This window comes from Lepus europaeus, chromosome 4 (genome assembly GCF_033115175.1).
Source record: "Lepus europaeus isolate LE1 chromosome 4, mLepTim1.pri, whole genome shotgun sequence".
Classification (NCBI taxonomy): domain Eukaryota; kingdom Metazoa; phylum Chordata; class Mammalia; order Lagomorpha; family Leporidae; genus Lepus; species Lepus europaeus.
This window is the reverse complement of record NC_084830.1, coordinates 97,039,385-97,050,722: the sequence shown is the minus strand read 5'-3', so window position 1 is coordinate 97,050,722 and position 11,338 is coordinate 97,039,385. Positions and strand designations below refer to the sequence as shown.

Sequence of the window (11,338 nt, the reverse complement as noted above, 5' to 3'; positions counted from 1 at the left end):
AATGTTGTCTTTGCCCCACATTATGGAGATCAAAACCTAAGTTCGTTTCCTAATCCTCCATGAACTTTTCCTTTAGGGTGTTACTTTGGCGGATGCGAGAACGGCGGAAAGAACCCAGGTGCCCCTGCCCACGTGCGCACTGTCACCGCTCTGCGCCGCTGCGCTTGCCCAGGAGGGCGGAGTCGTGGTCACGCGGGCAGGGCGCACGCTCCCGGAAGTGACGCGGTCGTCCCGTGCGTGCGGCGGCTGCGTCGGGCTGCAGGAGAAGATGGCGGTCTCCACAGGTCTGTTCCCGGGCTGGGCTGCCTGCCTTCCTGCTCCGAACTGGCTCTTCCCCTCCGCCTGCTGCTGGCGGCCGGTTGCTGACCAATGTGGGAGATGTCGGAGTGCGCTTTTCTGGGACCCTGCGCTCCATGGAGAGCGAAGCCCGGATCCGGGGAGGGTCCGGGCGGGACCGGCGCCGAGGGCCCCGGGCTGCCGTCGGGGGTGGCGGGTCGTGCTCGCGCGTCGGCCACGCGCCCGCGGGCTGGGGGTGGGGTGGCCCTGGCGCGGGCTCACGAGCGGGGTCGGGCGGAAGGCGATGCGGGAGGGATGAGCAGAGGCCCAAGGTGGGCTGGCGGGTGTCGGCTTCCGGCACGGAAGGGGATCGAACCGAGAGGCGTCCTAGGAAGAGTGGGGGGTCTTGTTCCCCCGGACTCTCCTTGACATGGATGAGGGAGGAGAGGACTAACGAGAGGACGGTCGCTGTTTAGAAAAGGGAGGGACGGGAGCCTTCTTACCTGACTCAGCGCATGATCTTTTTTTTTTTTTTTCCATTTAAGTGAGAAACTGCAGTACAAACAAAATAAAAACGCAGAGGAAGATGAAAGCTAATTGAAGAACAAGTGGTTTCTTAGATAAGCTGTTCAGCTCCTCTCCTCTGTACTGAATGCGGTGGTTTCCAATGAGCACAGGCTTTGAAATTAAGTGTTCGTGCTGAGGTTTCAGGAATTTGACCATTTAAAAAATGTTAATATTGCTATGTAGGCTTTATGAAACTAGGTTGTAGGACAACGTTGTCTCATGACATCATTGCATAATAAAGCAAAATTTCAAATCTGTATTTACTAAAATGGAAAGTTTCCAGTGTATGTTGTGATTGGTACTTTGAATACCTCAGGATACATTCTGCAGACATTTTAATTTAAAAAAGATGTCTTTTAAGTCCTTTTAGATCTTGCCTTTATTATGTAGAGATGCCATTAGGTGATAAGATCTTTAGCAATTGAAGCTTTGGGGAAATAGTTCAATATAGGTAGGGTCTGATCTCACTAGTAAAATAAGAATTATTTTTAATTACTGTACTTGATATTTGAGATCCATGTGCTTGTGATTCTGGCCTTTTTGTTTTGAAATGAGTTTCTTAGTATCTATAGGTTTTTGAAAATTTAGTAATTCAGTGATTGATTTTAATTATAGTTTTTGATTTTCACTTTGGATGGTGTTCCTATTTAAACCACATTTTTTTCTTAACACTGTGCATAGGAGATAACTTTTACAATATTTTGAAAAGACCAAAGGTTAGGTGATACTAATGGCAAATACTTCTTGTTAAAACCACTTTTACTTGTTTTTGAAAATTGAATATAAATTTGTGAAGAAGTTGCTGATGGGTTATGAGCGTATTGTACATTGGAAGTCTGTATTTTCAGGTTTATGTTTCAGCATATGTTTGGTACAATTTGATTTCACTGTTTTAGACTTAGGAAATTTGAAATCTTGGCATAATTAAGAAGAGAGTAGAGGCCAGTGCTGTAGCACAGTGGATTAAAGCCATGGCCTGCAATGCAGGCATCCTGTATGAATGGGAGTTCGAGTCCTGGCTGCTCCTCTTCCAATCTGGCTCCCTGCTAATGCACTTGAGAAAGTAGTGGAAGATGGCCCAAGTCCTTGGGCCCCTGCCCCCACTTGGGAGACTCAGAGGGAACTCCTTGCTCCTGGCATTGAGGCCATATGGGGAGTGAACCAGTGGGTGGAAGGTCTCTTGTGTCTCTCCTCTACCTCTATAACTCTGCCTTTCAAATAAATAAATAAATCTTAAAGAAAAGGTATAGTACAGGCAATTAATTGTTTTTTTTTTTTTTTATTTTTATTTTTGACAGGCAGAGTGGACAGTAGAGGGAGACAGAAAGGTCTTCCTTTTGCCGTTGGTTCATCCTCCAATGGCCGCTGCGGCCTGCGCATCTTGCGGATCCGAAGCCAGGAGCCAGGTGCTTCTCCTGGTCTCCCATGCGGGTGCAGGGCCCAGGGACTTGGGCCATCCTCCACTGCACTCCTGGGCCATAGCAGAGAGCTGGCCTGGAAGAGGGGCAACCGGGACAGAATCCGGCACCCCGACTGGGACTAGAACCCGGTGTGCCGGCGCCGCTAGGCGGAGGATTAGCCTGTTAAGCCACGGCGCCGGCTTAATTAATTAAGTTTTCTTAAAGCACTGCAACTGGATTTGAAACTGTTGATAAATTCCTTGCCTGGTCATTTTCATATTACTCTGATTAGCTATGTTCTGTGCTTTAGATGATTGGTAGTATTGTTAAATTGGGAAGGAACTGAGGTCAGGCTTTGCACTATTTTGACACTAAGAATATTTTGAATTATACTGTCTGCTACTTTTTTGCTTTTTGATAGCATAAGAGAACACCTAGGTTTTGTGAAATAAATGTGATCGAGTTTGAAATTTAAAATTAGATCAACTAAATGGATTTTTAAAGATCTAGGTATGTTTTTTATTTAAGCCAAAGTGTCTTGATAGCAATAGTTTTTTTTTTTTTTTTTTGTTTGTTTTGTTTTAGATTTGTTATTGTGAGAATTAGAGCTATAGACTGAGGGAGAGACAGAGAAAAGTCTTCCATCCACTGGTTCACGCCCCTTGTGGCCTAAATGGCTGGAGCTGAGCTTACCTGAAGCCAGGAGTCAGGATCTTCTTCCAGGTCTTCCATGCTAGTGCAGAGCACTTGGGCCATCTTCTACTGCTCTCTCAGACCATAAGCATAGAGCTGGATTGGAAGAGGAGCAGCTGGGACAAAAACCTGTGGCCACGTAGGATGCTGGTGCCGCAGGTGGAGGCTTAGCCTACTACCCACAGTGCTGGACTCCCTGCAGTAGTTGTTTAATAAGTCAAAAAGAAGAAAGATCTTGACAGATATCTTTTGATCTTTAATAAAGCATTATGTTTCAATGTGCAGTATGTAAGTCATGTACTTTTATCCTTTTTGTAGAAGAAAATTTAGGGAACAAAAAAATCTGGTTAGGTTGAGACTTTTAAACCTTCACATACTTTGCCTTGCCATCTGGTCCTCTGATTTTACATGTTAGAAAACTGAGGCAAAAGAAATACAAGACAACATATCTGGTTAGTAGTAGAGAAAAGATGGGAATCCAGGTCTTTTGCCCTTAGGCCAGTGCCAGTGCTCTCCATTATGAGGGACTGTGAGAGAGGTAGAGACAGAAAGAGGTCTTCATCCACTGGTTCATTCCCCAGATAACCTCAATGGCTGGAGCTGGGCTGATCAGGATCCAGGAGCTTCTTCTGGGTTTCCTATGTAGATGCAGGGGCCCAAGGACTTGAGCTGTCCTCCGATGCTTTCCCAGGCTCATTAGCAGGGAGTTAGATCATTAGTGGAGCAGATGAAACTCGAACTGGTGCTGATACGGCGTATGGGATATGCAGTCTGGCGCTGCAGACTGAGGCTTTGATCCACTGTGCCGTAGCGCCGGCCCCATAGGACTGTATTAATACTATTTAGTGTATTATGGTATGAAATTTTATTAGCTCCTAGCTTTAATAATAACAATGACTATTAGCTAAAAATAGTATGTGCACTACTTTAGAAAAAAAGTTTGTTTTATAATAGTTATAGATTGACAGGAAAGTTGTAAAGATAGCACAGTGTTCCTAAATACCTCACACTCAATTTCTCTCTTTCTTTTTAAAAATATTTTATTTTTTGAAAGTGTTACAGAGACAGAGAGAGATTGGGATTGATCTTCAGTCTGCTGGTTCACTCCCCAGATGGCCCCAACATCCAGGGCTGGGCCAGCCTGAAGCCAGGAGCTAGGAGCTTCATCCATGTGTGCCATGCGGGTGGCAGGGGCCCAAACATTTGAGCCATATTTTGCTGTTTTCCCAGGCCATTAGCAGGAAGCTGGATTGGAAGTGGAGCAGCTGGAGCATGAACCTGTGCCCATATGGGATGCCCATGTGGGGTGAGGTGGCTTTACCTGCTGCATCCCAATGCAGGCCCCTCAGTTTCTCCTTTTAATTTGTATTGGTATGGTACATTTGTGTTGATATAATCAATGGGGAACTATTGGAATTTATTAATTTAAGTCCATCTTGTATTCAGGTTTCCTTAGTTTTTATGTAAAGTACTGTATCTGTTCCAGGACCTCATCCAGGATATTACACTACATTAAAATGTGAAAAACATTAAAAAAAATCTGTTTATTTGAAAGGTAGAATGTCAGAAGGGGGAGAGCAGGAGGGGTGGGGAGAGAGAGAGAGATAGAGACAGATAGATAAATTGATCTTCCCATCTACAGGTTCACTTGCTGAATGCCTGCAAAAGCCAGGGCTAGATCAGGAACTCCATCTGGGTCTTCCACGTGGTTGGCAGGAACCCCCAAGTATTTGGATCACTATCTGTTGCTTTTCCAGAAGTATTGGCTGTAATTTGGATGGAAAGCAGAGTAACCAGGACTCCAACCAGGCACTCCTGTGTGGCTTGAGGGCATCACAAGTGGTGATTTAACCTGCTGTGCCACAACCCCTGCTCAACGTGAAATGCTTTAAAATTTATCATTTAGATTATACTAATGTTACAGTAGAGCTTTAGTCTCTTTGAATGTAAGTGCTTATAAAATATTGATGACAAATGTTTTCTCCATCTTTAGATGACTTAGGAAGAGTAATAGGAAAGAGTTGCATGTATAAATCCTAGCATAAAACTTCAGACCTAAATAGTAGAACAGCTGAAGTAGTTTTTTAAGATTTGTTAGGAACTTGGATACTCTTGGTGCAGTATGCTTTTGATAATGTGATTAGATAATACAACCTCACCATGTTGGCAGTGTTTGCTTTGCACAGTAGTTTGAAAAGGTAAAAGTGGTCTGGCAAACTGAAACTTTTTGATCTTAATAATTGGGAAAATTGTGGTTATTCTGAGATCTTTGAAAATTTCAGAGTATTAAAAATTCTTACTATTGGTTACAAATGAACAGAAAAATGAAAACATAAAACTAAGTTTACTATAGTTTAAACAATGGAGACTGAGAATTGAAGTGTTATTTATTTTTTCTTTTTTAAGATTTTTTATTTGAGACTTAAGAGTTGCAGGCAGTGAGAGGGAGAGACAGACAGAAAGGTCTTCCTTCCGTTGGTTCACTCCCCAAATGGCCGCAACGGCTGGAGCTGCGCCGATCTCAAGCCAGGAGCCAGGCACTTCTTCCTGGTCTCCCATGTGGGTGCAGGGACCCAAGGACTTGGGCCATCTTCCACTGCTTTTCCAGGCCATAGCAGAGAGCTGAACTGGAAGTGGAGCAGCTGGTCTAGAACCGGCACCCATATGGGAAGCTGGTGTTGCAGGCGGAGGATTAATGTACAACGCTACAGCACTGGGCCCCTGAAGTGTTATTTCTTTATAAAAAACTTTTCAAGAGTAGTATAAACATACATGCTTGCCATTTTTGTTGTTGTATAATTATGATAAAGAGCAAACACCTTTTTTTTTTTTTTTTAAAGATTTTATTTATTTGAAAGGCAGAGTGACAAAGAAAAGATTTCCCATCCACTAGTTCACAAATGTCTGTGGGAGCTCCTTCTGGGTCTCCAACATGCATGGCAGGGCCCCAGGTTGCAGACTATCTTCTGTTGTTTTCCCAGATGTATTAGCAGGGTGCTGGATTAGAAGTGAACAGGCAGAACTTGACTTGGCACTCTGATATGATGTGCTGGTGCAGCAAGCAGTGGCTTAACCCAGTGTACCCTAATGCTAGCCCCAGCAAACAGCTTTTCTAAGCTTTGGTGAATTGTCATACTCCTGCGTTTAGACTTAGAATATTAGAGTATTTTATCCTTTGTGCTTTCAGTCTTCAGAACTGTCTGAAAGTTCCTTTATTGTGAAGTTTTTCGCTTTGGGATGTAATGCCTTTCTCACAAACAGTGTTCTCATTTATGTCTGTAAGCTCACCTTCATGAAGATTTTCTGGCTGTGTTCAGTTTCAATGGCAGCTGTGTCAATATTCCTATGGCCAAATAGCCTGTAACTTTGTATTTGATTGAAATTTTGCTTCCAGTGTTGAGTTTTTGTTTCTTTGGTGCACTTCTTTGTTGGCCAGTTTCCTTTCTCGAGTATGTATTTTTGTAAAATGTCTTAGTGAATTTACCACTAGTAGACAAGGAGGCGGCATAATTACTCTCTTTGTGTACATTAACTGATAATAGATGCATGTGAGCTATCATTGGCAGTCTGAAAAAGTTGATGTGATTACTGATCATGATACACATCTGTTACCTACATGGTGGTTTGTGGATTAAGAGGCCAGCAGCAAAAATTTGTGCTTTATGTGATTACTCACAGTTAATATAGTATGGTAATAGAAGTACTGTTGTGGGGAGACTGGTGTTAGTTAAATAAGCCTTGGAGACTGGCATTTGTATATGGTAACCATGCATTGCAAGGATGGCCTCTTTATGGAAATATCCACTTAGTAATTAATTTGGCAGCTATTTAACAAACTTCAAAGAAGTAGATACAAAGTATGCATACTAGAATAAACAAAATTCAGGTATTTGAAAGTTTCAAAAGTAGTTGACTTTTTCATAGAGGCAATTTAAAATCTTTCAGCTATATGAGGGGTCTTCAGAAAGTTCCTGAATAATGAAAACAGTATGCATGGATTTCAACTATTTTTCACACCAGAGCAAACTTACCTTTTAATTCATTTATTTCTGTGAATTTTTAAAAATCATATGTAAGGTGAGACATCAGGACTCTGGGAATGATTTGTTTATAAAGTCTTATTAGCTGATTTGTGAGAGAGCAGGTGTTACTTTCATTTTAAATTGAAATTCTGAAATTTCAAACTACAGACAGAGAATTCCTATGGCCTTATCTCTGTTGAAATAATAGCTATAATTGAAAGTACATTATCATCTAGGCTAGGGGTGGGGATGTCTGGCCTACAGGCCATGTAAGGCCTGTAAAATCGTTTGATCTGGCCCTGCCAAGGCAATTGTAGTTAGGATTTGAAATGTAGTACATCTATAGTAGGCTAATTTCTATGTTGGTAATTTTGTATGGCCTGTGAATAATGTTATAAATATCCAAATGGCTCTGGGCAGAAGAAAGTTTACCCACCCCTGATCTAGACTTTAGGCCAGGTTCATTTTATAGATGAGCAGTGGAAATCTAGGTATGAAATGACTTCCACAAGATTACTTACCTAGATACTGAGGCCAGAGCTAGTTTCTTCATTTCAGCTTCTTTGTGCAGCTTCTCAGTCACACTGTATTCTATGTATGCTTAGGTTGCATTTATTTTGGGGAAACCAAATGCTGTTATTTCATAAATAAATGCCATTATGGATCAAGGAAAGACACTTGCTAGAGTCTAAAGGCACTGTAGGTAATTAAAGTGTGTTGAAAAGAATAAAGAAAAAATTAGGAAAAATGCTGTTAGTGGCTAAATATTGTTACACATTGATGCCAATCTTTGTGAGCAGTAATTAGGTATTGCAGGCAAATACACATATTGTAATTGTTCCTTAAGTGGTTTCTGTAAATCTGATTTTCTTCATGAACTATTTTGGGGAGGGAAAGGAAAAGGAAGTTATTGGGAGTTCTGTGAGCTGTTGATGGAAACTCACCTCTGAATGGGAAGTAGGAGACCTACCTGATGGGCTCTCTTAAATGTTTCCATATTACATCCTTTGTTCCTAAAGTGGCCCATTAGAGCATGTAGTACTGTTCTGTTTTTTTCTTACCATTCTTCTTGCCTACTTCCCCAAATACAGTGCCCTCTGAATATGACCATGTATGTTTATCAGATAGGAAGGATTTGGTTTCAAGAGTTTGTGAACTGGGAAAACTGGTCCTGTGGAAAAGGGCCAGTCCCAGTCTCCTCGCCTTTGACCGTATCTTTTTTTTTTTGACAGGCAGAGTGGATAGTGAGAGAGACAGAGAGAAAGGTCTTCCTTTGCCGTTGGTTCACCCTCCAATGGCTGCCGTGGCTGGCGCGCTGCGGCCGGCGCACCACGCTGATCCAAAGCCAGGAGCCAGATGCTTCCCCTGGTCTCCCATGTGGTTGCAGGGCCCGAGCACTTGGGCCATCCTCCACTGCACTCCTGGGCCATAGCAGAGAGCTGGCCTGGAAGAGGGGCAGCTGGGACTAGAACCTGGTGTGCCTGCGCCGCAGGCGGAGGATTAGCCTATTGAGCTGCGGCGCCGGCCGACCATATCTTTTAAGTGATGCATCATGAGTTGAATCTTCTGGCAGGCAGAGTTATAAATGAATACTGACTTTGCTTTCGGGTAATTATTCTATTCTTTTTGAACAGCTAATTCACATATCATAAAGTTTGTTCATTTGGAGTGAAAAATTCAATAGTTTTTGGTATATTCACATTTGTGCAACCATCATTGCAGTAATTTTTTTTTTAAAGATTTATTTATTTATTTGAAAGAGTTACACAGAGAGAGAAGAAGAGGCAGAGAGAGAGAGAGAGAGAGTTCTTCCATCCACTGTTCACTCCCCAGTTGACTGCAGTGGCCAGAGCTGTGCTGATCCAAAGCTAGGAGCCAGGAACTTCCTCTGAGTCTCCTACATGGGGGCAGTGGACCAAGGAGTTGGGCCATCTTCTGCTGCCTTCCCAGGCCGTAGCAGAGAGATGGATCGGAAGTGGAGCAGCTGGGACTTGAACTGGCACCCATATAGGATGCCAGTGCTGCAGCCAGCGGCTTTACTTGCTACACCACAGCACCGGCCCCAGTAATTTATTTTTTTAGATGTATTTATGGGGCTGGCATTGTGGTGCAACGGGATAAGTTGATGCCTGTAGCGCTGGCATGCCATGTGGGCACCAGTTCATGTCCTGGCTGTTCCACTTCTGATCCAGCTCCCTGTTCCCTGTCTCCCTCCTGGAACTGCCTTTCAAATGAATAAATATCTCTTTAAAAAATGTATTTATTTATTTGAAAGGTGGAATGATGGGGGTGAAGGGGAGGAAAAGGGAAGGGAGGGAGGGAGATATTGAGGGATTTTTCTATTCTGCCTTTTCACTCTCCAGATGACTACAACAGCTGGGGCTGCACCAGGCTGAAGCCTGGAGCCAGGAAATCCATCCGAGTCTCACACGTGAGTGGCAGGAACTCAAGTACTTGAGCTGTTATCCACTGTTTCCCAGGCCTGTTAGCACAGAACTGGGTCAGAAGTGGAGTAACCAGGACTCCAACTACACACATGCAGATGTCCTAAACAGTGACTTAACCTGGTACATCCTGAATTGCACCCCCACTGCCATCATTTTGGAACATTTTCATCATTCCAAAGAGAAATCCTGTACCCGTTAGTCCTATCCCATCCCCCATAACTTGCAAGGTACTACTCCATAGCCTATAGCAACCCACTAATCCAATTTTCTATCTTTATGGCTCTGTCTGTTCTGTCTATATTTTAAGTAAGTGGAATTGGATAGTATGTGGTCTCTCATGTCTGACTTCTTTTACTTTGATTAATGTCTTTAGGGATCATTGGTTTTGCAGTGCATGTCAATACTTTTTCCCTTTTCGTGACTGAAGAATATTCCACTATCTGGATTTTTTGTAAAAAGATTTATTTATTTATTTGAAAGACAGAGAGAGGCAGAGGCAGAGAGAGTTGTCTTCCATCTGCTGGTTCACTCCCCAAATGGCTGCAGCTGCCGGAGCTGGGCCAGTCTGAAGCCAGGACCCTGGAGCTTCTTCCGGGATTCCCACGTGGGTATAGGGGCCCAAGGACTTGAGCCATTTTCTGCTGTTTTCCCAGGCATATTAGCAGGGACTGGTTTGGAGGTGGAGCAGCTGGGACTCGAACTGGTGCCCATATGGGATGCCAGGAAATCCATACCCACTATACATAGCACTGGCCCCCACTATATGAATTTGCCACATTTTGTTTATCTGCTCTTGTGTTGATGGACATATGGGTTGTTTTCACTTTCTGACAGTTTGCAGTAGGCTGCTATAAACATCTGTGTGTTTCTATAAGAATATATGTTTTCAATAGATACTTGGATATGGACAGTAGCTGTTTAGCTGAGGAACTGGTAGATGACTTTCTAAAGGGAAAATATTTTACATTCCTACCAGCAGTATATGAGAGTCTTGATTTTTCCACATCCTTACTAGGGAATGTGACATGATATCTAATTGTAGTGTTGGTTTGTATTTTCCTGATGACCTTATAATATTGAATATAATTTCATATGTTTACTATTCATTTGTATGATTTTAGGGAAATGCTTATTATGAAGGAGTGCAATGGTTAAGATGCTGCTTGGGATGCCTGCATTCTATATTGGAGTATTTGGATTCAAGTCCTACCTCTGCTTCTGATCCAAGATTACTTGAAGATCTTAGGTCCCTGCTACCTGCATGGAATTCACACTCCTGGCTTTGACCTGAATTGTGGACATTTGGGGAGTGAACTAGAGGATGAAAATTTCTCTTTTCTACCTTTTAAATAAAAATAATTAGAGAAATGCTTATTTTGCTCCTTTGTCCATTTTTAATTGGATCTTTTTATATTGTAGGAGTTTTTTTTTTTAAGATTTATTTTATTTATTTGAAAGACAGAGTTACAGAGAGAGGTAGAGACACAGAGAGGACTTCCATCCACTGGTTCACTCCCCAGATGGCCACAATGGCCGGAGCTGCACCGATCCGAGGCCAGGAGCAAGGAGCTTCTTCTGGGTCGCCCACGTGAGTGCAGGGGCCCAAGGACTTGGGCCATCTTCCACTGCTTTCCCAGGCCATAGCAGAGAGCTGGATTGGAAGAGGAGCAGCCGGGTCTTGAACCAGCGCCCATATGGGATGCCGGCACATTGGACCAGGACTTTAACCCGCTGTGCCACAGCGCCAGCCCCATAGGAGTTCTTTATATAGTCTAAATACAAATCCCTTATATCAAGGTATGTTAGGAAATATACAGAAATGTGGAATTAAAAGATAAATTTATTTAGGTGCAAAAATTTGAAGTCCATGGTTTGCAGTATTTTCTGCCATTCTTGGTTGTCTTCACTTTTTTGTTTTTAAAGAATTTTATTT

At 42.8% G+C, this 11,338-nt stretch overlaps 1 protein-coding gene across 3 annotated transcripts in view; it reads left to right on the top strand.

Annotated features, from left to right (window-relative positions):
- Window positions 1-208: 208 nt before the first annotated feature.
- Window positions 209-11,338, top strand: part of UBE2V2 (ubiquitin conjugating enzyme E2 V2) — a 45,791-nt gene continuing 34,661 nt past the window's right edge. The window contains exon 1 of one of the 3 annotated variants that reach the window (XM_062188510.1): window positions 209-284. In XM_062188510.1, coding sequence (XP_062044494.1) covers window positions 269-284 — 16 coding nt within the window. In that variant the 5' untranslated portion in view covers window positions 209-268. The remainder of the gene's footprint in view (window positions 285-11,338) is intronic. The other 2 variants (XM_062188511.1, XM_062188512.1) reach the window with 2 other exon arrangements.